Source organism: Vicugna pacos, chromosome 7 (genome assembly GCF_048564905.1).
Source record: "Vicugna pacos chromosome 7, VicPac4, whole genome shotgun sequence".
Taxonomy (NCBI): Eukaryota; Metazoa; Chordata; class Mammalia; order Artiodactyla; family Camelidae; genus Vicugna; species Vicugna pacos.
Genome location: NC_132993.1, coordinates 7697042 through 7724254, shown reverse-complemented (window position 1 = coordinate 7724254; position 27213 = coordinate 7697042). Strand labels below are relative to the sequence as shown.

The 27213-nt window shown below is 37.1% G+C and overlaps 1 protein-coding gene across 5 annotated transcripts in view; it reads left to right on the top strand.

Moving 5' to 3' along the window:
* Positions 1-27213, top strand: part of CNTNAP2 (contactin associated protein 2) — a 1225886-nt gene that overhangs the window by 96880 nt on the left and 1101793 nt on the right. Inside the window, exons 1-2 of one of the 5 annotated variants that reach the window (XM_072964284.1) lie at positions 10189-10205; positions 15845-15934. The exons of 3 other annotated variants lie outside the window; for them this stretch is intronic. In XM_072964284.1, the coding sequence (XP_072820385.1) occupies positions 15878-15934 (57 nt within the window). In that variant the 5' untranslated portion in view covers positions 10189-10205; positions 15845-15877. Of the gene's footprint in view, positions 1-10171; positions 10206-15844; positions 15935-27213 lie in introns of those variants that run through there. One more of the 5 variants, XM_072964285.1, reaches the window with a different exon arrangement.

The following is a 27213-nucleotide window of genomic DNA, read 5'->3' as shown; positions in this document are numbered from 1 at the left end:
TGGTGGACGGCACATGAGTCTTTTTTGCCACTCATGAACAATCGCACCTTCAACGAGAAAGATGAGAGAGAGAGGGTGCCGAGAACAGAGTTAAGATCATTGGGTACCCAGCCCTGAAAGACTGAGTTAGAGATTCTATTTTGTTAGATTTTTTTTATAAACTCTTACATGACATGTACTAAAGAACTGGCAGTTTAAGTGTTTAAGTGGAACATTCACACGGATGTTATATTTTTAAACGTTTTAGTTTATTCGCATATTTATTTTGGTGAACAAGTGAAAACTGTTAACTGTCAGACATTTCGTTGTCTTCAGGCTGGTCAGATTTTCTGATCTTTAAAACTCAAATGAGGGGTCCTGTCAAATTCTGTGGGTTGATGTGGAACAGATATAAGTCAATAAAGCTGCAGTATCAAAATTGGTGTGGTACCACACACGCATTGGGATTTTTTTTTTTAAGGAGATTGAACACTTTGCCAAGAAATGGAATTTTTTGAAAAGATAAGATAGGAATAAATATAGAAAGGGACTTACATGACTTAGAGCAGTGAAGCAAAAAGTACATTCCGCTGTGCAGTTCCATCCTCTAGGATAACACCCCAGACTAGGCTGCCAGCTGCGGCTAGGAGCTTTTTAGTTCACCAAACTCACTAATTTCTATAGTTTACCCCTTTCATCTAAGGTGTTTGTGATCTTTGAACATTTGAGAGAATTCAGATTAAAATAAAATTCAGTTATTTTTGCAGTATCTAAGCAGATATGTCATACAAGGTGTTTGTCATGTCTGGACTCCACCGGAAGTGACAGTGGAGGTCCAGTGTTTTATAAACAAAGGTCACCGCCAGTTGACCTGGCCTTCAGCCCAGCGTGGTGCCCGTCTGCATGCTGAGGGTATAGGCTGAAGGTCACCAGCCAAAGAACCCTTTCGACTGAGACCAGGAAAGCTATTTGTTTTCCCAGCAATAGGGAGTCCAAGAATTGGAATGATCCCATCAGCAGAAGTTTGGTTAGATGTCTTAACTCTCCATGGCCCTTCGTACACTCTCAATGAGTCTCTCTATTGCAAATGCTTGGGAATTTTGGAAATTCCCTGGTTATGTTTTCTTATCGATAAAATCGTAATGCTAGATGGCATGGTCTTTAGAGTTTCTTCTAAATCAAAATCTAAGGCACTGTGATTGTAACTTTACCCTTTTACATTATAAAAAGAGTTAAAAGGGGGCTTTTTCCATCTTCATTTTGCAGAATAGACATACATAATTAACTCTCAACTTACTATTTCATTAAATATATATTAGCTGAATGAGTGTTCCATGCTAACCCCTGGGGACTCACAAATAAAGAAAAAGTCCAGTTTTTCAAGTAATCCTTAGTCTATTTGGGGGAAAAAAATAAGGAAAGATAAATTATACTATAACGTAAAAGTAAGAGTGTGAATAAAATCTTGTCACAGTGAAAAATGGAAGTATAGCCTTGAGAGATTGACTAACGTTCATTTGTGTTTTGGATGTACAAACTGGTGAAAGTTCTAAAGACCTACCAATTTTCTTACTGATTTTCTAGATCCAGATACAACTGAAAAGTCCATTGATTCCAGCCCCTATGTTTTGCAAAAGTGGACCCAAAAGCCTGAGAAATTAAGCAACCTTCCCAAATTCATCATTTCAGTAGTGATATGTCTATGTAGGTCTCCCTAATTCTTCTGGACCCCAAGTTGTCTTCTCTCCAGATGCTGTCCAGTGTATTTAGAATGTCTAAAAGCCCAGTCCCTCCACATGTGCCCAGACCCCTGTCCACCTCGCTGGCGTCTTCTTGCACCATATACACTGGCCACACCAACTGTCTTTCACTAAGATGACTGCCCCTTCTGTACCTGCCTTTCCCTCTGCCTGCGGTGCTCTCCCGCATACTGATACGGATGGCTGCTTCTCACCAATCAGATATCATCTCAGTGTCCCTCCTCAGCGAGCGAGTGGCTGTTTCTTAAACTCACCCTTACCCTGTGATTACATTTCCCCCGTGTATTCCCGTGATTGCAACATATAGCCTTTGTCTCGTCTGAAATTATTTTAGATGTCTATCATCTTTTTTCCTCCACTTGAAACAAGTGCCATCAAAGCAAGAATATTGACTTTCCTCTTCACTGTACCTGGATGACACTTTGAGCAATGTCGACTCATAAATTCTTAATAATTATTTGTTGAAGGAATAAAGATTTCTGGTTCCCATAGATTATGCATAGGAAGACCTACTAGGCATAGTGATTTTTTCTCTTTTTTATTGAACTATAGCCAGTTTACAGTGTTGTGTCAATTTCTGGTGGACAGCATTAATGTTTCAGTCATATATATACATACATATATTTGTTTTCATATATTTTTTCATTATAGGTTACTACAAGATGTTGAATATAGTTCCCTGTGCTATACAGTAGGACCTTGTTGTTTATCTATTTTATATATAGTACTCAGTATCTGCAAATCTCGAACTCCCAAGTTAACCCTCCCCACCCCTTTCACCCTCCCAGTAACCATAAGTTTGTTTTCTATGTCTGTGAGTCTGTTTCTGTTTTGTAAATAAGTCTATTTGTGCCTCTTTTTTTTTTTTTAAGATTCCACATATGAGTGATCTCATATGGTATTTTTCTTTCTCTTTCTGGCTTACTTCACTTAGAATAACAATCTCCAGGTCCATCCATGTTGCTGCAAATGGCATTATTTTATTATTTTTATGGCTGAATAATATTCCATTGTATAAATATATCATAACTTCTTTATCCAGTCATCTGTTGATGGTCATTTAGGTTGTTCCCTTGTCTTGGCTATTGTAAATAGTCCTGCTATGAACACTGGGGTACATGTATGTTTTCAAATTCGAGTTCCCTCCAGATATATAGGCATAGTGATTTGAGGGCAATAAAAAAGATACACTTGTAAAAGGAAAAAAAAAATGACCATGTTTGCTGAAATCTCTATATGACTGGACTCCTTATAGGAAGATTTTGAAAGAGAACAGTGAAATATAAATCACATTAGAAAGGTCTAATATATTAATATATTTCCTGTGTTTAAGATAGTTTAATCTAAGTCATAAAATGTCACCTCCACCAAGTGAAGGTCCTAGTTGGTACAGTAAGGCTTCTTCCCGGGGTTTGGAGTGGTCGCATTGCCTTACGAAAGAAAAAGCCTAGGACAGAGTTTTTGGAGGATATGAACTTGGAAACAGGAAAAGAGCTGAACAGAAAGGATGAAAAGGAGTAGCCAGGAGATTAAAGGGAAGCATGGGGAGCAGGGATTGTGTGGCATCGTCCTAGTTAAAAAGGGAAAGTTAGAGGAATTTCAAAAGGGGGCAAGTGATGGAGAGTGTTAACACTGTGGACAAGTTAATAGAGATAAAGGCTTGGCTATATCCTTAATATTTAGCACAAGAATGTAGTTGGCAAGTCTTCTTGGTTAGGATCACGCAAGCTGCTATAATTAGTAAATCCCCGAAAGACAGTGGTTTGCACAAGGAAAATTTTCTTCTGTCACAGCACGGTCCAAAGCAGGTGTTCCTGGTTGGCAGGTGGCCTTTCTTATGGTGATTCGGGGACCAAATTCCTTCCTTCTATTGGCCCCATCCTACTGCTGGGCCCCAGAGTTCTCTGCGTTCAGTCAGTGAATTTGGAGAAAGAGAGAAGGGAAGGCACAACAGCATTTTAAGCTCCCTAACTTAGAAATGACACTCTTCACTTCTTACGATGCCTCGTGGAGAACACGAAGCTCCACGTTTATCCAAGGCAGACAGAAAGTGTAGCCCAAGGATGGACAGCCGTTATGGAAGCACCTGTAATGATGGGCCGTCACCAGTCTTCCAGGATGGCGGAGAAATCGGCAGTGAGGTCAGCTTCATCTCATAAATATTCATTGATCATCTGGAAGCACAGGGCTGCATAATTATGCCTATTCTCACAAAGCTGATAATTTATTAGAAGAGATACGATGTACACAAATTATGGTAACTCCAAGCTATTTCTGATTTATTCATGTAAATTTTGTGATGGAAAAAGAGATGAGAATGTTGGAAAACGTGTCCCTGTATATGGCTAAACTAGTGAAATGTAGACTCTTTTCTTTGATGTATCTCATCTTCCCCTTTTCAGATGACAAGCACATACGTAAATCCTCTCCAGTTCCACATCGAAGGCTGCGGCCGACTGGATTGAACTGCTTGTCTATGAATGTGTCTTGGTGTGAAATCCAGCCCATTAAAGCTCTCGGGTGGCTTCTGTAACTAAAACCCTATATTCCTCATTTGTATCATTTTCTGCTTTTTCTTTAAAATCTCAAAAGCATGTTTCAGTTTCATTGTTGAATTAACAACCTTGTACCCTGGCTTAGAATATAATAGAAATTATTATTTCAGCAGAAGTTGGGGGTGGAGGAAGAACCAAGGAAGTGTTACATTTCCATAAATTGTGGAGTTTTCAAGAATTAACTTTTGGCAGAGAGTATGTCTGAAAAGGGCTTAAACCAAAACTACTCGACTTACTATTTCTACTTCAACTAAAGTAGGTGGACCTGGTATAAATCAAGCGTCAGCAATTTTTTTTTGAAAGGGGCCAGAGAGTTAAGATTTTAGGATTTGCAGGATATGTATGACCTCTGTCCCAGCTACACAGTTCTGTCATTACTCTAGGAAAGCAGACATAGACAATATGTAAACCAGCGAGCATGAATGTGTTTCAATAAATCTTTACAAACGGACACTGGAATTTGAATTTCATATGATTTTTACCTATTGTGTGACGTCATTCTTTGTTTGATTTTCCCTACCATTTAAAAATATAAAATCCATTCTTTGCTCCTGAACCACCCAAAAACAGGTGATAGGAAGGATATGGCTCACAGGCTTTGTGTCAGTCCACTCACCTCAGTCTAGAGAGAAGAAAATAATACAATTTGGAGCTAATTTTTGGTAAGTTTTATTCAAAAGTGTGTGAATTATAACATAATATATTATTCTGCATACTCATTTAGGATAGAATTTAACAGAATACGTAAGGTACATGAAATGTGAGATGGTGCTATGTAGGATCAAATTTCCATGTAAATACTAGCACCCTCCCCACTTTTTTTTTAAGCTATTACACTGATGAAACTGGGAGAAATCATCCTAGATCAGTTCAAAGTGGGACAAATTTTCAGTCCTCATGTTTAGCCGTCTTTAAAGGCCTTAATGCTCAATTAATCAATTAGTCACCACCAGATGAAGAAGGTGTGTATTGGTATGTGTGTGTGTGACTGAAGGTGAGAGATGACGTTGTGTGTCAGACCTAGCGGTGTCCCTTTTAGATGCCGCTAGCTCAGTCACCACGGGCAATGGACCATAAGATGCTTATGCGTCTTCTGCTTGGCTTCATGCTTGATGCTTCTGATCAGACACAGTATTTCATTTCCAACATCACAGATGACAGGGTAAAAATGCAGAATGTGTTGCTGCAAATGTCAGAAGGTCCAGAGAAGAAAAGACAGCTCTACCTCTGTGTTTGGATTAACAATAATTGAAAATAAATGCCTATTTCCAGTTCTTTGCTCTGTTTAACTTTTCTGTGTTTGATATCTGTTTGTTATTACCTACATGTATCCAGGGATTTTTTGCCTAGGCTGCAAAAAGAGAAAAAAAAAACCCAGAAATATAGAAAATGCTTTGCTAATGGTTTAATCCAACTTCATTGTTAAACCATGATATTAAAAGTACACTGCTAACATCATGTACACTGATACTTTTATTTGATAATTACCCACTTGAATAAATAGACTGATAAGTTAACCACAGTACAATACCTTCAGCGATCTATTTCAACCTTCTAGTCTACAATTATTAATTAATAAACATTTCTGGGACAAAAGATTTTAGAAAGGGCTCTACTTTTTTTTTTATCAAAAGAGCTTATTGAATTGAGGTGGGATTCTGAAGGCGAGCAAATAGCACATTTATTTCTTGCTTTTGATTAGCTCTGAAGGTGCGTTAACCCTTTTACCTATGGATAGAATGTCGGTGTTCTTTTCCCCATCCTCTGCTTCAGGAAATTTGGCATATCCTGCAGTCTGTACTTCAGAGAAAGTACAAAATTTTAGTGACCACAGACAAAACCCAGAAAAGAACAAATACACTTATTGCCACAAAACAAGAAATATTAGTGTATTAACGAATTGCCCCATGAATCCCCCTACCCCAACTCCCATAAATATCCACCAAACTCTACACTCTTTGTATCGCATTTGAAATCTTTTTTTTTTTTCCTCCTGGGAAAAGTAGAAGAAGAGTATGTGTGGGCATGCCCCCAAAGAGGCAGACTAATAACAGTTGTTTTACTTCACTTGGAAGTTGGCAAACCAGTGCCCCACCCTCCTCGGCTTACCACACGTCCCCTCGCTGGAGCTCTGGTTGTAAGGGGAGCTCTGATTCCACAAGGGCTGGAAAAGAAATGCACTTACCTTCTGCAGAACGCAGAACTGTTAGCAGCTGAAAGAAATTAAGGAAGACAACGTACGCAAAGTGTGATGGGTTCCCATGGTAAAGAGGACGTACTTGGCAGCTGTTGTCTTTCATGTCCATTCTAACCTAAATGCCTGTTAACAGATGACTGGATAAATAAGCTGTGGTATATTTATACAATGGAATACTACTCTGCCATAAACAATAATAAAATAATGCCATCTGCAGCAACATGGATGGACCTGGAGATCGTCATTCTAAGTGAAGCCAGAAAGAGACAGAAAACTACCATATGATTATCACTTATATGTGGAATCTAAAAAAAAAGAAAAATAAAAAGAAAAAAGAGGACACGAATGAACTCATCTACAAGACAGAAACAGACTCACAGACATAATAAGCACTCTTATGATTACTGGGGGTATAGGAGGTGGGAAGGGATAAATTTGGGAGTTTGAGACTTGCAAATGATAACTGTTACGTATAAAAATAGATTAACAAGCAAATTTCTTCTGTAGAGCACAGGGAACTATATTCAATGTCTTGTAATAACCTTTAATGAGAAAGAATATGAAAATGAATATGTATATACACATGTATATGTAAATACGTGTGACTGGGACGTTATTTTGTACACCAGAAATTGGCACATTGTAACCAACTATACTTCAATAAAAAAAAATTTACCAAATTAAATGAGGAGTCATGAGCCATTAGAAAACTACACATGCAAACAGGCCAGTTCCCCTTTCTTGTTTGTTTTTCCTCTTCCTCACTTTCATTACCTTTTCAAATTCCTCAACCTGCTGTATCTTCCATCTCCTGTACTTTTTTTTCCCTTTCCTTTACTCTTACCCTTCTTTCTTTTTTTTAACATTTTTTATTGATTTATAATCATTTTACAATGTTGTGTCAAATTCCAGTGTTCAGCACAATTTTTCAGTCATTCATGGACATGTACACACTCATGGTCACATTTTTTTTCTCTGTGATTTATCATAACATTTTGTGTATATTTCCCTGTGCTATACAGTGTAATCTTGTTTATCTATTCTACAGTTTTGAAACCCCAGTCTATCCCTTCCCACCCTCTACCCCCCTGGTAACCACAAGTCTGTATTCTCTGTCCATGAGTCTTTAGATTCCACATATGAGCGATCTCATATGGTATTTTTCTTTCTCTTTCTGGCTTACTTCACTTAGAATGACATTCTCCAGGAGCATCCATGTTGCTGCAAATGGCGTTATGTTGTCGGTTTTTATGGCTGAGTAGTATTCCATTGTATAAATATACCACCTCTTCTTTATCCAGTCACCTGTTGATGGACATTTAGGCTGTTTCCATGTTTTGGCTATTGTAAATAGTGCTGCTATGAACATTGGAGTGCAGGTGTCATCCTGAAGTAGATTTCCTTCTGGATACAAGCCCAGGAGTGGGATTCCTGGGTCATATGGTAAGTCTATTCCTAGTCTTTTGAGGAATCTCCACACTGTTTTCCATAGTGGCTGCACCAAACTGCATTCCCACCAGCAGTGTAGGAGGGTTCCCCTTTCTCCACAGCCTCTCCAGCATTTGTCATTTTTGGATTTTTGAATGACGGCCATTCTGACTGGTGTGAGGTGATACCTCATTGTAGTTTTGATTTGCATTTCTCTGATAATTAGTGATATTGAGCATTTTTTCATGTGCTTTTTGATCATTTGTATGTCTTCCTTGGAGAATTGCTTGTTTAGGTCTTCTGCCCATTTTTGGATTGGGTTGTTTATTTTTTTCTTATTGAGTCGTATGAGCTGCTTATATATTTTGGAGATCAAGCCTTTGTCGGTTTCACTTGCAAAAATTTTCTCCCATTCCGTAGGTTTTCTTCTTGTTTTATTTCTGGTTTCCTTTGCTGTGCAGAAGCTTGTAAGTTTCATTAGGTCCCATTTGTTTATTCTTCTTTCTTTTTTGTGAAGATTGTGATCATTTAAAAAAATTTAATTGAAGTATAGCTGGTTTACAGTGTTCCATTAGTTTGTGATGTACAGCATAGTTATATATACATATATATTCTTATTCTTTCCTGACATTCTTCTTTCCACGTCATGCTCTCCTTGTGTGAAGACTGGCTTCTGGTTTAGACATGACTGTAGGAAGTTGTCCTTTCAGACAACTCATGCATCCTGTCATTGAAAAGACAAGATAATAATATTATTAAAGAAAGAGAGGCAGCTGCCCTCCACTGCCAGGATGTCTCACTTCTCTCGGTCATGTGGGTCACTGGAAGAGTTCCACCTCATTATGTTTATTTTATAAGATTTCTAGCCCTAATATTTTTTTCCCCCTCATGAGAAAAATCAAATTTCTTTCAAACCCCCTGGTTCTCCCATTCTCCCCAATGTTTCTTGGAGATGGAAATCCTTTAAATCAGTATTTGATTCTGGTAATTTTGCATCTCATCAGCTAAATGGAATGCTTTGAAATGCAAGCACAGTTCTTCTAAAGGAGGCATTTAATTTTGGTGTAATTTGCATTTGGCAGCCCCAGTTCACGTGTTCCGCATATGAGTAAATAGCTTTCTTTGAATTCTAATGGAATGAATATAGTGAAATTAACCTTTAGCCACAAAAACACAGTATTCTAGGCAAAAGCTTTCATGCTGTTTTGAATCACTTGTACGTAGTTATAAGAGAGTGAGTACTGTTCATTTAATTCATAAGAGTGATGAAAGGGATTCTGAAAAGGGAGTGTAAACACCAGGCTTCCTTAATTATTCTGTAAAGTGCCGTCAGTATCTAGGGAATGAACGTTGACCCAGAACTCCAGTTAACTGCTACATTTGTTTCAGTACCACTGGTGATGTTAGATATCTGCAAGATACCTAAACATTACACATTTCTCGTGGAGGATACTTGAAATATCCCATTATGATTATTCTTTACTTTTATTTTTGAGTTAATTCATTAGTCAATTCAAACAATCATCTTTAGTAAAGTTAACCATCAGCAGAATCAACAAATTTTTCCTAAATATTTACTTTTTTTTCTTTGAAACAGAGAAAACATGGATGGGAATAAGAGGTTTAAATTTTAAATGTTTACTATTTCTTTTGGACAATATTAAAGCTGCTAAATAATGTCATTGGCCTCTTCAGCTATGTAATCCTGTGTACAAAACCTGGTTCATTAAAACATACATATTTACACATATGTATATTTATATATAACATTACCAAAACACTTAACTGTTTAAAGTTCATGTAAAAAACCTTGACTATGTCTTTTTTAAAAGAATAGTTTTCTGTACTTCTTAGGGTTGTAATTTTTTTTAATGAAATATTTTTTAAAGGGTTCTCTGGTCTACACTAGATCATTATTAATGATTTGCTTTTACTGGCCGTTGGCAGCGAGCCATTGTTGTGTATAAATAAGTTTGTATCTATTGCTGAAGAAATTGTAGAGAATCATCTTATTGGAGAAAAGTTCTTCGTTTCTTTCTCTGCTTATTGTCATATGTAAAGGAAGGAAAGGGGCTTTTTAAAGGGTGGGTAACTTTTGACTGCGCTGTTCCTCATAATACTGATGAGATTAGGGTGGATGAAGTCACCTGGAGAGCTCATTGGAACGGATTGCAAGGCCCCGCCCCCAGAGGTTCTGATTGGTTAGGACAGGGAGGTGAAGGGTGTGGTTTCCTAACGAGTTTCCCGTGTTGCGGAAGCGGCTGGTGGAGGAGCCACACTCTCCCAGTGAGTCTAACTATATTTTCAAGTAATTTTTTTTTTTTTTTTTTTTTTTTTTACTAAATATGTTGCAGTGTGTCACTGAGAAATAAGTAGCAGATTCTTAGAACCACTTGTTTAGAGGAAGGCTATTGGGGTCCGATGACCAGGGGCTGTATCTTTTCCCCCACAAGTTGTGGGTTTTGGAGCCAATTGCTGCACCATTTTAGATTTTAGTGTTTGATACCGCAGGTACATTATTATTTATCAGAGGGTTATTGTTGATAATTATATTAGATAATCTTTATTAAGCTCTCAACCAGGACCCTGGCATAAAGAAAGAGCTGAAGCAATTCAGTAAATCCAAACTATAGTGTTGGTGCTGAGCAAAACCAGTAATTAAGTACTTAAATGCCAGGCCGGTCCTGTGATGCCAGTGTTGGATAGAAAATGAGTTAATAAATGCCCCGGGAAGTGTTTTAAGTCTTGTGAGAAATGTTCCAAAGTGTACTTTGGGTAGTAATCTCTTTTTCAGAGGTTTTTTTGGAGTAACAATTTTTGAATTATTTTATTGTAGAAGTGTTCATTGTTAGGAAATGCAGTGATTAGTACTCATTGTTTTCACTTTTATTCCTGCATGATAAGCCAATATTTTTTGTAGTAAAAGCTAAACATAAACAAATGAAAGTGAAAATATTTGAAGTCCTGATCCCTGTTGGCGTTTTGTCGTCTCTGAGACTAAGCACCTGGTGATAATCAGCTAATAAGGTGAGGAAGAGTTGCAGCTGTTACTCAGAGTGGACTGATTTGGAAAGTTTCCAGTTAATTTCGAATGGAGACTCTTGCCTTATTCTGTCTTGCTTGCAGGTATATGAAGACATGTAAAGTTACGGTGATATTCTCATGGAAATAAATTGAAATGTGTATGTTTCTCATACTGTCAGTGCTGAAGAAACTCACTCATTGAATGGTTTATGTATTGAAAAATGCATATGTGTTGAATATTTAAGTATGGAAAAATAAAGGACAAGTGGAAAGTCACTTACCAGTGGTCACCTTTGGCATACTTAAGCTCTTTTGGTCTCAATTTTGTTGTTTAATACAACTGGTGACCATAGGATACTTATATGACAGTTACAACCATCCTGTAACAGGTGGGCAACAGTAAGAATTCAAGAAAATAACCTTTTGCTAAAGAACCCAGCATGGTACAACAGGTTCACTGAAGGTACTCAATAAATTTTTTTAACATTTTTTATTGATTTATAATCATTTTACAATGTTGTGTCAAATTCCAGTGTAGAGCACAATTTGTCAGTTATACATGAACATGTATATATTCTTTGTCACATTTTTTTCTCTGAGCTACCGTAAGATCTTCTGTATATTTCCCTATGCTATACAGTATAATCTTGTTTATCTGTTCTACAATTTTGAAATCCCGTGTATCCCTTCCCACCCTCCGCCCCCTTGGCAACCACAAGTTTGTATTCTATGTCTATGAGTCTATTTCTGTTTTAATTCTTGTCCAAATTCCCATAACCCTACGTTTTCCCCCAGGCTTCAGTTTTTTCACTAAAGGTGTCTCACACTCTAAAATTCTATGGTTTAGTGTTTAGTTTAACTAGTATTTGAGCAGATGAGTAAATTCATAAATGAAAATATCTTCTCTCTATTTCACTTTCTAATGCACATGTTGTTAAGCTCCCAAATGAGGAAATAGCTTTAAATGTGCAAGATTAAAATTCATGGTCACATAAAATGAATAAAACTTTAATATGGACTGTAACATTTTTGAATTCTGAAATTCAGTTTATTAGAAATTTTTTACAAAAAAAAAACTGGTTAAAATGGCTTTCGGTAAGTGCTCAGAGTAAGAAAACAAGGTATTATTTTTATACACAAATTGAGATATGCCTTCTCTCTTATTTTCAGATCACAGTTAGGCATCATTCAGGTTCCATCCTTCGCAGAAAAAAACAAAATACTTTAAATCACTCCTCAAAGATCTGTTTGAATCCTGATAACCTGATGCTCTTTGAAAACCTTGACCTTTGTTGAGAGTCAGGGCTTCACGAAGTTCTATATTGTCCCTGACTAAAATGACTTATTTGGGTGGGGGGTAGTTCTTATCTCACTGGAAGCTGTAAAAAGATGCAGTCATTGTATCTCTGAACAGATGAAAGGGTTTAACATTGCTCAAAACTTGTCCAAGATGCTAATCTAAATCCTTAGCCAGACCATTTGAACATGTGAGTAATACACAGACCAAAGAAAATTTAGTTTAAAAGAAATCTTACAGGAATCAAATAATAGATCTTAGGCTATTTGGTTACCTCACAGGATAATAGAAGCAAGGGCAGCAGAATAGAAGGTGAACTGTTTACTCTCTGTGGAGAAAGGCAACATTTGTATCCATCGTTATGAACTTGTTCCCAAATGTGAGTGCTGTGTGTTCTAACCACCTGGTGGATATTGCTGCCTGGTACCCCACAATCTCCTCCATTTTAGCACTCTAAAATCTACGTTTTTTCTTCTCCATGTTGCTCCCCACACACCTGTTCTTGTCTGCCAGCTTGCTGGTGTGGTGTCACAGCCCTCCTCACCTGAGTTTGATGCCCGAGCATCATCCTTGGTTCTGTTACGGATTCAATTTGACTCTGAGATGGAGATACACAGGCAGGCAGGTGATGAGGGGAGCTCTTGGGATCACTACCTGGGAAACAGAAGAGAAGGAAAGGAGGAAGGACTGGGAAGAGGGAGAAGTCGTGGCGCTGTGTGCTCTCAACACAGCTTCCCGCGACCACATTAGCAGCTACAAATCTAGGCTGGTCCTTCAGCCCTGGCCTGAGGTGGGGAGATGGGACTGGGGCTTTTACTCCGCTTTGACAGTTACTGGACGAATGTTCCCTGGGGAAAGGGAGGTGACCGTGGGCAAAGTGACTTTCTTTCACCAAGGAAATTCCAAAGGGGAAATAAGCCCTTCGTAATACAGGGCTATCTGGTCAGGGCATAAGAATGCCTGCTGTGGACTCCTTAAATAAAATGGTATAGGTCATAAAATCACTTTTTCCACATGATTTTTTTCTTTCACATCTGTTCTTTGTTTATATTTATTTTTCCTCACTTTGCTATTCGACCACCACCCTAGTGCAGGCTTTTATAGGGCCTGACGTCTTGGCACTTAGAGATAACTGAGGCTTCCCAGTTGTCCTGAGTCTGACCTATCCAGTCCCTTTCTTACCCGTTTTACTGCTCAAGCTCACAAAACTCTTCTGTATCATGTCCAAGCCAGTTGAGTAGCGTTCATTGACTCTCCTTTGGCAGCAAAAGCAAATTCCTTAGCTTACGCTTGAAGGATCAGCAGTCTGGACGTTATAGCAGCCTGATTCCTCCAAACACACGTTTTATTTTTTTGGTACCAATGGTCTAGCATTTCTTCTTGTGTGCTGCTCATCATGCCTGGCCCCACCTTTTTGGGAGGAGAGGGGGGACATAATCTTTATTTTGTATTCTTTTTTAAACTTTTAATTTCCAAATTCTTTCAGGCTTACATAACAGTTACAAACATAATACAAGATTTCTATATAGCCATCCCCTAGATTCTCCTCATGTCAAGACCTTATGTGATGACATTACAGCGCTCACTACCCAGAAACTAACATTGATACATCACTTTAATCTGTGGATCTTAGGCAAAGTTCATCACTTGTCCAATCCACGTCTTTGTTCTGAACCAGGACCACACACTGCGTTTAGTTGTCATGTCTCTTAATTCAGACCATTCTTCGATCTGTCTTTGTCTTTCATAAACATGGAGAGTATTGGCCAATTTTTCAAAATTTCCCTCATATTCAGTTGGTCCAAAATTTCCTCAGTTTATGCATTTTTGGCAAATGATGTCATGTCCTTGTCAGTGCATTGTGTCAGGGGGCACCAGGTGTGGCTGTGTCTCATTTCTGGTAACATTGACATTGATCACTTAAAGTGATTTCTCTAAAGTTACTACTTTCCCCTTTTATAATAAGTACATTGTGGGGAAATACTTTAAGAGTATGTCAGCATCCTGTTTCGCTCTATACTTTTTTCATCGAACATTCATCTGTTAATTTTAGGATCCACTAAGGACTTTTACTACTGTGATGTTTGCCAGATGGTGATATTCATTCCCGTTGTTCCTTCTACATTTGTTCACTGGAATACTATTGTAAGGGAGAGCTTTCTCCTCTAACTATCAATATGGACTCCTGGATTCTGATTTTACTCTCTGGTTTATAATGTATTACTGTCAATATTTATTCTTTTCTTTTCCTCAAGATTTTCTCAGATTTGGCCACTGGGAGACCTTTCAAGTTGAATTTTGTGTTCTTTGACAGGTCCCCATCATTTTATGAGCACTTTTTGAAAGGAATCTTGCTGATCATCTAATCCATCTCTACATTACTTCAAAGTGCTCCTGGCAACATCTAGCCTATGCTTGATAAACATTAGAGAATGTGCGTGTCTCACACAGGATTCTCCTGCAGAGAGTTCTTGTTTAAAGTTTTATTGAGATATAATGAACATATTGCATAAATTTAAGGTGTACAACATGATGATTTGATGCATGTATGTATCTGAAATTACTACCACAATAAGATGTTAACTCACTTACTACTCCTCATAGTTACTTCTTTTTTTATGGTGAAAATGTTTAAGATTTATTCTCTTAGCAGGTTCCCTAGAACTTACTGGTTGTGTAACTGGAGGTTTGCATCTTTTGACCAGCATCCTCCCATTTCCACCTCCCCCCTGTGGCAGCCATCATTTTTCTCTATGCTTCTATTAGTTTGATTATTTTAAATTCCACACATTACTGAGAAAATGTGGCATTCATCTTCCTGTGTCTGACTTCTTTCACTTAGCATAATGTGCTCCAGGCGTGTCCATGTTGTTGCAAATGGGAAGATTTCCTTCTTTTACAAAGCCAAATAATACTCTATTTTAGACACTTTTTTTCCAATCTATTCATTTGTTGATAGGCCTTTAGTTGTTTTTTTTTTTCATATCTTTGCCATTTTGAATAATGCTGCAATGACCAGGAGGCTACAAATATCTCTTAAATCTCTCTCGTTTTCATTTTCTTCAGATATACATACAGAATGGAATTACTAGACCACATGATAGTTCTACTTTTAATTTTTTGAGGTACTTTCATACTCTTTTCCATAGTGGCTGTACCAATTTATATTACCATCAGCAGGAAGTAATGGTCCCCTTTTCTCTACATCCTCACTAGCATTTGTCTTTGAATAGTAGACATTCCAACAGATGTGAGGTGATCTCATTGTGGTTTTGAGTTGCATTTCTTGGTTGATTAGTGATGTTGAACATCTTTCCATGTACCTGTTGGCCACCTACCTGTCATCTTTGGGAAAATGTCTATTCAGGTCCTTTGCCTAATTTTAAATCATGTTATTTGTTTTTTAATGTTGGGTTGTGTAAATTCCTTATTTATTTGGAATAATATCCATATATCCATCCAATATATGGTTTGCAAACGGTTTCTCCCAATTTATAGGTTACCTTTTCATTTTGCTGGTGGTTTTGTTTCTTGTGCAGAAGATTTTTAGTTGGATACCGCAGACTGACCTTGCTTATTTCTGCTTCTGTTGCTCGTGTTTTAGGTGCCGTATCCCAAAAAATCATTGTCAAGACTGATGTCAGGCTTTTTCCTATGGGTTCTCCTAGAAGTTTTATTGTTTCAAGTTTTACATGTAAGTTTTTGATCTGGGTCCATTTTGTGAGTAATGCAAGATAGGGGTCTAGTTTCATTCTTTCGCATGGAATATCCAGTTTTCCCGACACTGTTTATTGAAGATACAGTCCTTTCCCAGTTGAGTATTGTTAGCTCCCAGCCATTATTCACGGGTTTATTTCTGGACTATCCATTCTCTTTCATTAATCTGTGTGTTTGTTTTCAATGCCGTAATCATACTGTTCTGCTTTACAATATACTTTGACATCAAGAACTGTGAAGCCTTCAGCTTTGTTCTTTCTCAGGATCGCTTTGCCTTGGGTGTCTTTTGTGATTCCATTTGAGATTTTGGATAGTTTTTTTTTTCTATTTCTGTGAAAAATATCATCGGAGTTTTGATAGGGGATTGCATTGAATCTGTAGCTCTGGCTTTGTGTAATATAGACATTTAAACAATTTTAATTTTTCCAGTCTATGAACATGGGATATCTTGCCATTCATTTGTGTCTTCTTTGGTTTTTATCACTGTCTGTAGTTTTCAGTGAAGAAAGCTTTCACTTCTCTACTTAAATTAATTTCCAAATATTTTACTGTTTTTGTTGCTTTGTAAATGGAATTGCTTTCTTAATTTCTTTTTTTTTTGATGGTTTATTGTTAACGTATAGAAACACAATTGATTTTTGTATGTCAATTTTGTACCCTTCAAGTTCACTGAATTCAGTTATTAGTTCCCCTTGAAGGATTTTCATGAGGATGTTTCTAATCATCTTGGCTAAAAGTGATATTTCTTCTGAACACTTAAAGTAACTATAATCTTCCACCAAAGGACATTTTATTTATTAAGGGGATTTCTGTTTGGTGAAATAGTTTCAGAAAAAAGAAAAAACAAAACAGTGAGAGAGAGGAAGTAACACTTTTTTTAGCTCTGCAAATTTAGCAAACTGAAGTAAGTAATGTGAAAATAGTTTTATTATCAAAACATAACATTTATTTTCGAAATACGTATTTTGTGTCAATTAAGCAAAATATTGAAAAAATTTATTTATAACAATTTTTCAGTTTTCTGAGCAATATTAAAGTCTACTTGGCTTATATTGATACCAGATTAAAGCTACCATGTTGATATTTTGGCCATGTTTAATATTTGATGGACTCAGCTCCTTTAGCTTAAGAAGAAGAAGAAAAAATAACGGAGGCTGGGGCTAGGAAAGAAGTCATATTTACAGAGAGATCTTATCTACAGTGACATTTGAACTTCTGTGGCCTTATTTGTTCCTGTGAGTCAACTTTTCAATTTTTAATGCTTGCCACGTCAAAATCTTGGCATTATCTGTGCTGAGACTTAATTATTCAATGAGTAAGTTGCCTAGTGCACTTAATTTAACTTACTGCTAAGTACACACATGGAAAGTATATTTTACAAAACTTCATGCTGCGGATTTGAGCCTGTCAAATGTATGACAGAAACAGCTTCCTTCCCAGAGGAGGTCTGAGCACACGTCTGCCTTACAAGAGCATCGGTCAGCACTTGTGCCTAAATTTCTTTTTCCTTCTTTTTCCAATTTCCTCGTTATTTACAACTTCAAGTAGATATGTAGTCTTCATTGTTTTTGTTTCAGGTTAGTTTGGTGTAGGAGTATTCTACTCTATTTCGTGGCTGATTTTATCCTTTTCTCTAACTTTAACACATTCTCTTTTCCTAAGGTCCGAATAGTATTTCACCAAGAACACTGTTCATTATTAAACATTCCTTACCTAAGTTTAGTTCTTCAGGGAAGTTGTACAATCAAAAGAGTGATAGGATTCTCTCATTCTGCTCTTATTTTTAGGAGTTGTTAAAGTGTTGATTGACGAACAGGTGTTGTGGGCTGCTTGTATTGGGGTAGTGATAATTTAATTATAAAATATTAATAAGAAAACCTTACTGACTAAATCAAGAGGGAAATTATTTTCTTTAATTCCCACGCTATTCTCAGAAGGGACCACAAACAGGTGAGAACAGCCAGAGGAGACTGATTCTGCTGAGGATGGTGACATGTTCGAAGGATTTGGGGAGAAGCAGGCAGCCCCGAAGAATTAGTTTATGTATGAACCCTCCCACACACGCATGCCTTTTTTTTTTTTCCTTCATTCTATAGGAAAATTTCCAGTGCTCTGTGGGAAATATATTAATGAATGTTTCTACCTTTTAGAAGGAAGAAAAACATAACACAAATATGTCAAGTAAAAAAAAAAAATTCAGGTTCAAGAAAGAGCTAAAGATATTCAGAAAAAAAGAGAAATTAGGTTTGGCCTGATCTGAATTGAATAATCACTGTGGCTGAAGTATGGAAATTTGATCAGAGCATTTGAGGTGGTAGATGGGTATAAATCACTTAACGTGGACTAGCATTAACTTTATGTTGGAATTTAAAATCAATTCATAATATAATAAGAGAATTTAATTCAAATGGAAGAGGAAGGGCACTGATCTGGAGTTAGCATTTCAGTACCATTAAATGTAGAGGTCAGAGGGAAGGCAGAGAAAGAGAGAAATGTCTGTGTAGGACCCACCAGTGTGGTGACGTGGTTAGGCAGAATTGGCCCTACGTGGTCAGAATGTCACTGCCATGAGACAGAACACCTTGAAATCTAGTGAAAAATTTTCGAGGTTGTTTAGGAGAAAAGCAAATACGAACAGAACAGTTTCCATCAAATTCATGCTTTGTAAAAATCATTTGTAAAACCAACAGTCGAGTAGATTGAGAAAACCTGGGGTTACATAAACCTCTCTCGAGACTTTGCTACGTTCTTTTGAAGAAGAAAGTGCAACATCATGGTGCAAATCATTCAGTTTCGCTTGTAAGAACAATTGGGCACATATCGAATCAGGAGAAGTGCTGAGCTGGTTGAACAACAGAAGTACAAGTGATCACATTTCTTCATTTTCCACGTTGTTACAGTGATTTGTGTATTCAGAGCCTAACAATGGGAATGGCATGGGGGATAAGTGATTATGCGTTGTGAATGCCTTTGTAAGAGTTCATGAGGAAGAAATTACTGCTTTAGCACCAACGTATTCTTACCGCCTGAATGATGATAGCTGCGTCTTTGTCCCTTTTCCCCACTCAGCAAACACTATTCATGTCAAGGTTCTGGTATTACTTCAAGCAAAAGACTCCAACTGAGAAACGGTACTACTCTGTACACACACAGCTCCCTTGCCATGAGTCTGAAGCACAGAATAACAGCCTGGAAAGCCAATGGTGTCCTTTAAATACACGTATTTAGAACCATAACTGCTTTTACATGTGTATTGCTATGTGTTTATGTTAAAAAGGGTTAAAATCAAATGGACTACTTTTAAAATTGGGAAACAATACCTCCTTCCCAGAGGTTTTGGAAGGACGACAAAGATAGCAATTTTACGGTCTAGATTTTCCAAATGCCAGACCAAACGTCATTAAATCTAAAACATGTGAAGAAAGTGTGTCATGTTAGGATCTTTTGTTAGAATTAACTACTCTAACGTGACTGCCAGCCATTAGTGACAAGACTGTGCAAAAGTACTTTTTGTATGGATTTTTAAATAAATCCTTACTAGGATTTTCTCTCTGAAAATTTAAAGGATAATTTAAAATAAATGTGTATTTTATCTCTTTCCTGGGAAAGTATTTCTCACAGTGTAGCGAGTTGCTATGGAATTATAAGGGATAGTGATTTGATTGTCATGTTCTATTCTCTGTCCCTGTCGCACTACAAGGCCATCATTTTGTTTTGGCTACTCCTACCGTCTCGAGGGGCACAATTTCATTTTTCAAGCTGAAAAGAAAAACGTTTGCAATTGACAGTTTCTGAAAATGTTTAATGTTTTTGAGGTCCACCCAATGCCATTTGACCGGCCATAAACCCTTCAGGAAGGCAGAATGTTTCTGGTGGCTGATCTACTCTGCGCTCTAATTTGTCTTATCATTTTCTGTTGCTAAGCAGGCAGTGCGTGTCTTGGGGATACTGTCACTTCCTATAGAAGACTACTGTAACCGACAAGACAGGTGTTAGTGGAAACAGTTTTTTAAGTTAAGTTCAACCTTTGAGAAAAAGGACATGGTAGCTTACTAGTAATTAGTAAGGGAGCTGAGACTTGATTTTTTTTTTTAATAACTGGTATTCTAAAACTTTTGGTTTCTCTCAAGCACAAGGCAAATTAATCTTCCTCTTGGAGTTTCTTCTATTGCACTGTATTTTCCTTTTTAGGAAGGAAATTTTATGAACTGTTTTAAGCATAGATCAGTGTTGTTCTTCACGTTTTGAGCATTACTGTTGAAGTCCTGTGAGAAAGCTTCTGTTTCCTTTTCAAATTTGTGATTTTAAAGGCTTGATGAATTCTTAACTGTAATTTTATGATAATTAGGAACGCAGTTTTTTCTAGCTGTGCAGAATTTAAATTTTATAGTGGCAATCACATGAAAGATAGAAATAAACCTTGTGGCAAATTTTGGGAATGATTTCTGCTATAAATCAGTAACTCATATAGTGTAATTTTGATTTCTTTTCTCTCTTTTTTGGTCATTGTATCATACAGCTGTTTTCCTTCATCCCAAGAATATAATTAGTGATCATTTAGCTTAGATTATTTTCAGGTACTCAATTATAATAAGACAGTTTTACATATCTGAAGTTTTGTGAGTTCACCATGTTTGTGAGGATGAATGGGACCTAATAATTTTATGACTATTAGTGTAATTTATTATTTAGATGATTTCTCGCATTGTGGGTTTTTTGGTGGTTTTTTGACTTTTTAACTGTTTATTTCTGATGTCCTTTTTCCATTACCTTTGATTGTCTTTAAACGGAGCACTTAAAACACGTGAACAGCTCTTAATTATTTTGCAGATATATAGAAAAATTAAATGTAACTTGTTCAAGGTGCCACATGTTATTATTAAAGAAACCACTGTATTTAGGTCATAATACATAGAAAACCCTAGTGTGGAGCTCACTTAAAAAGGAAGTTTGGTGGGAGCCCCCCCTTTTTAAATCTAGACCTTTGTTCAAGACAAGTTTATTTATTTCCATAGCTATAAATGTCTTCGAGACACTAGTGGCTCTGTGAGTTTCACCTTTACCTCCGACTTAATAGAATCTAGGAGTCGTGCACCCAGTTGAACTAGAAATGTCACCAGCTAATGAGGGAAGTCATCAAGAATTTAAAATTCAGGATTCTCAAACAAAGCTTTCCAGGTATCCAAGGAAATCTTGTAACACTGATTTAAAAAAAAGAAAAAAGAAATCGAGAAAAAATGTGAGAAATAGAGACTATACAGAGAGAAGAAAGGCCTAAAATATCAGTGTTTTTAGATTGAATTTGTAAAATTATTTATCCATTCACAAGGAAAGATGCTATAGCAAATGGCATTTGGAGATCTAAAATCAGCTCTTGTAAATTAAAAATATGCAGAAATTTAAAAAATAGTCAATATAAGTTTTGAGAAATTAAGCTGAGGAAGGAACTCACCCAGAAAATGAAACAAAAAGATAATGAAATAGAAAACATAATAGGAAAGATAATAAAATGAGGTGGCAAGTATTAAATAATAGAATTTCTAGGAAGAGGAAATAGAAGGGATGAATTTTTCAATAAAATATTTGTAGAATATTTTTTCATAACTGAGGGCCATGTGTTTTCAGAATGACAAGGGACAATGTCTAGCCAAATGTATGAAACTATAGCCACATAAAGCACATAATTATGAAATTCTGACCAACCAGGATAAAATGCAGGCTCTAGAAGTTTCCTCGGAAAAAACAAACAAAAACCTTATCACATACAAAAGATCATGAATCAAAACGGCTGTAGACTTCTGAGCAGCAGGATAAGAAGCAAGAAGACAGTAGAACATTGCCTTTAAAGTTCTGAGGAAAAACTGTTTGTAACCTAGAATTCTAAATCTAGCCAGTTACAACTCAGCTGTGAGAGTAAACAGAAATTTTCTCAGCCACACAATTATTTATCTCCTTTGCTTTCATATCAAAGAAGCTAACAGGAGAAGCTCCCTTCCAAGTAAGGAAGTAAACTGAGAAAAGAGGGCAAGGATTCAGAAGACCAGAGATCTAAGAGTGAAGAGAGGAATTTTCAGCATGATGGAGTAGGGAAGTGTAGGGAGTGCTTGAAGGGGCAATGTGGTTCCCTGTCTCAAGGATTTATAATAACAAATGGGAAAAAATTGCACAGATTCATTATAAGAACCTCAATTACACATACATAGGACGCATGCACTTACACAAACACGTACATAAGTAGTGCAAGTTTCCTTGCCAAATGTAGCTGAGTCTTTATTTTATGACACCTCTTGCTTAACATGTGTCCTACCATTGGGAGTAGTTTAATTAAGTCCCATTTGTTTATTTTTGGTTTTACTTCTATTGCCTGGGTAGACTGCCCTAGGAGAACATTGCTAAGATTGATGTCAGAGAATCTTTTTCCTATGTTTTCTCCTAAGAGGTTTATAGTGGCTTATGTTTAAGTCGTTAAGCCATCTTGAGTTTATTTTTGTGTCTGGTGTGAGGGAGTATTCCAGCTTCACTGATTTATGTGCCGCTGTTCAGTTATCGCAGCACCGTTTACTGAAGAGGCTGTCTTCAGTCCATTATGTGTTCTTGCCTCTTTCGTCAAAGATTAATTGACCAAAAGTTTGTAGGTTTATTTCTGGGCTGTCTATTCTGTTCCACGGATCCACATGTCTGTCTTTGTGCCAACACCCTGCTGTTCTGATTACTGTAGCTCTGTAGTATTGTCTGAAGTCTGGGAGGGTCATTCCTCAAGCTTCTTTCTATTTTCTTCAGTATTGCTTTGGCAGTTTAGTGCCTCTTGTGATTCCGTATAAATTTGAGAATTATTTGTTCTAGTTCTGTGAAAAATGTCCTGGTCATTTGATAGGGATTGCGTTAAATCTGCAGATTGCTTTGGGTAGTATGCCCATTTTAACAATATTAACTCTTCCAGTCCAAGAACATGGATTGGAATCTTTCCATTTCTTTAAGTCATCTTTAATTTCCTTAGTCAGTGGTTTTTAGTTCTCCATGTATAATTCTTTCACTTCCTTGATCAGATTTATTCCTAAGTATTTTATTTTTTTGGATGCAATTTAAAAACAGATTATTTCTTTACTTTCCTTTTCTGATATTTCATTGTTAGTGTAAAGAAATGCAGCTGATTTCTGTATGTTGATCTTATGTCCAGCTACCTTGCCAAATTCTTTTATCAGCTCTAGTAGTTTTTGTGTGGAGCCTTTAGGGTTTTCTATATATATCATGTCATCCACATACAATGACAGTTTTACCTCTTCTCTTCAAATTTGGACCCCTTTTATTTCTTTTTCTTGTCTAATTGCTATGTTTAGGACTTCCAATACTATATTGAATAGAAGTGGTGAGAGTAGACATCCTTGTCTTGTTCCAGATTTTAGCAGGAACACTTGTAACTTTTCACCGTTAAGTGTTATGCTGATGTAGGTTTGTCTGAATAGCTTGTATTATGTTGAGATGTGTTCCCTCTATACCCAGTTTGATTAGAGTTTTTATTATAAATGGGTATTGGATTTTGTCGAATGATTTTTCTACATCTATTGAGATAATCATGTGATGTTTGGAGTAGTCTAAAATACAGTAAGGTTGCTGTCCTGGTAATCATCAAATCTTCTTTCTCCTTTTGCTTACACAACACAATATTCTACAAAGACCTAATGTCTGACTGAGGAAAGCATGGATTAAAAATATCAAACCATGTAGCTTCTAACAGAATTGGTGCTTATCAGATTGCAGAGTTTTGACAAAGGAATATTTTTCATACAGACTCAGTCCAGTATGCATGCTTACCTTGGCTGCAGAACTGCGTATTTATTCCCCTTGGAGTTTTGCTGAATTAATAATTTCTCTTTGAAAGGGTGTCATTTGTAGCCAGGGGACTTTTCAAGCTGTGTTTATCTTGAATTTGCAATTCAATTGAATGGAAGAAAATATATTTAAATATGGATCATTTCAGATTAAAAATAAGGCTTTGTTTAATGGGGAAACAGACACTGTAGAGTAACTCACCATCTAGTAGAATATTTATCAATCTTGTTCATGACATTAATGAAAGCTTTAACTAGAGACAAAGCCTCAGCCTAGAGTTCAAGAAGTGAGATAACGTCATCCGCTTGAATTTCAGGGTGTGACTCGTGGTATTACTCCAGAACCAAGCCTGTTTCCTCTTTAGAAATGATGGTGCATACTTTTCACACTATTCAGTGTTTACAGATGAATATAGAAGTATGCGTTGATAAAAATGCATATGCAAGCTCTGTGCAATGTTAGAGCCTGTAAGCAACACCACTCCAATAGCACTGGGCACACCAGGCGTATAGGTCTTGGTTCCTAAATACTGTTCTCCATTAATGGGTCACAGCTTCTTAGGGAAAATGACTAATTTTAGGGTTGAGACTGGAAAAGTACAAGATTAATCTGAAACATCTGTTTGTTCCAGAAAGTAAGGAAGTGCTGAGGAATGGTAGTGACATATCAAAAATCCATTGGAGCTAGTCTAAAGGGAATCCTACTTCCAAATCTGAAACAATTTGACCATCAAAATAAATAACAATACTAACAGATTATAATAATGAATAAGACAAGAATCCTTGAGTTTCTCCTGTGATGAATAAAAACATGAGTACATAAATGAAAGGAAGAGAAGAGAAAGCTTTTCCTTACAGAAGAGTGCCAACAGTAGCTGTGTAGGAGGAGAGAGAAAATCAGAAAATCACAGTATGGCAGCCTTCGTAGCAGTTAATTAATTCTGCCAAGAAATACGATGGATACAGAAACTAGTGGGTAAAATTTGATGGGGGGATGGAATATTTACATAATTGGAATGTGCCCCCCTCCAAAATGTTAATTGAAATGGGAGAAAGAGTAACTTTATAGTGGAGAAGGCTGGCAAGTGATCAAAGTTAATGGCACCAGCAAGGGGACAGAATGTTGTCATGCCCCGCCTGCATGTAGGGAGGTTCCTTTCTGTCACATTCCTGCCAGAAGGTATAATCTGAATTTCTTCTAGAAGAAGCGTGAGACAGACCCAAATTGATGGGCATTCTGCAGAACTCTGGTCTGCGATTTAAAAGTGTCAAGGGAAGAATGAGAGCTGTTCTAGATGAAATTGGTGCATAAAAGCTAAATGTGAGGTGTGATTCTGACATTGATCTTGTTGTCATAATGGACAGTATTGGCATCATTGGTGAAATCTAAATGCGATTAGTATATTTGATGATCGTAGTTAATATAAATGCCCTGATTTTCATAGTTACCATGGTTATATAGGAGAATATCCTTGTTGGTTGAAATTAAATACTAAAATGTTTGGAGAGGATAGAAATTATGTTGGCAGTTTACTTTCAAGTAATTCAGGAGGTAGAAAAGTTCTTCATACTATTCTTGCAGTTTTCCTGTAATTTTGAAATAATTCCAAAATAAAATAATAACTAGGAATATGGAGAAATAATGGTTTAGAAAAAAAGTATTAGCGTTAAGAAATGAAAGTTTAATTCAGAGTTAAACCTAAATAATAGTTGTAAAGGTAGTTAGAACTTGTAAGTAAATGACAAAAATAATTCTAGAGAATTTTAATACCGTGGGAAATTTAAAAGTTAATTGGTTTGAAAGTGGGAATGATGGTCCTTAAGGCTAGTCAAGAAGAAATGAAACAGATTAGACTTTTTAAATCTTTGAGAAAGGTTCATGCCAAGGCTTTTGAAAACATAATTTGTCATTAGATTGAGTGTTTTGACTTGGATGTAAAACTGATTTGTAAATAAAAATGAGAGACTGGCATGAAAGCTCTCGCTAATTCTGCCCCTGTTGCCAGCAGTTAGGTTCTTGTCTCATCACAGAAATAATTCAGAGATGAGACACGGAGGTCAAGAAAGCAAAGGGAGGATTTATTAAGCAACAGACAGTATGCTCTCAAGGCAGGAGTGGGTGGACTCAGGTGAGCAGCGTGCTGAGTTTCTTTGGCAAGCTGGTTATATAGGGTTTAAAACGAATGGGTGGAATGAATATACATTGGAGAGGGAGGTGTTTGGGGTCAGATTTCCTGATTTTCACCCCAGTTCCACCTTCCCAAGGGGAGTTTGTGTCCTTCTTTAGTCTTGATCAGAGTGTCATGGTGTTGGTGTGTGATGGGTACTTCTACTCTGCAAGGCTTATTTTACTGTAATGAGGGCATTACGAGCAAAAGGTTACATTTGGAAGCAAGAGATTCCTGCCTTTTCCCACCTTTCTTTACCTGCCTCCAGGACTCTTGTCACCCCCAAATGTGTGATTTCTTGTCAGTCTGGTGGTTCCTGCTTTTTTTCTCTGTCTGCTCAAGGACTCCCTGGTGTTCACAAGATGTGTGGCTTCCTGCCACGTGGCCTGTGCCCCTCCTTCTCTGCTGATATCTAGCTGTCTGCCTGCCCTAACACCCCGAACTATGTGCAATTAAATATCAGAACCTGTAGGGACCTGTCAGTGTTAGAACTGTTGTAAACATTTTCATCATGGTCTGAAGGAATGTGTTTCAAATGGAACCTCCAAGTTTGCAGATACATGATAATTCTTATAGATGGTAACAAACTGATAGACCTTTTTTTTTTTTTAAAGTACTTTTAAAGCTATTTTGGACTAAAAGGAAAAGGAAGTGAACATAAATATACATATGTAGAGAAAAATAGTCCAGTGTATTGACAGAAGAATGGTTTACAGAATACCAGTTACATGACAGCAAACGTGGCATGGAATGATCCATTTTCTTAAGTCATTCATCCTGTTTCTTGATGGGCCCAAAAGCTCAAGGTAATTTTGGCAGAAGGAGCTGCCAGTTTTACTAATCACTGAGAACAGACCTGGAACCCTGTTTGCAGTTATGTTTACTCAACCTCGAGAGACGGCCCCCAGAGCTGGAGAAGGAGGGGAAGACAGGCTAAAACTGGCACTTGTCTTCAGAATCAGGGCTGGTCTTTGAGCTCTATGCGAAGTGTTTCCTCAGTCTGATGCCTGCATTTCATGTAGTTATACTTTCCTTGCGTTAAGCAACCATTTCAACCAAATTCTAGGCAAATATATTGTCCTTAATCACTGTCTTCATACCAGCTCTTTGATGCTGGTTGTTCTTCTAAAATGCTTTTCCTTCGCCTCACCTCTCACCCATTTCCACGATCTCCATTTCCTGCATTTTCTTGGAACCTTCCTGAAACATTATTTCCCTACCTGTCTACTTCCTCGGAATACTCATGTCTCATGTTATTA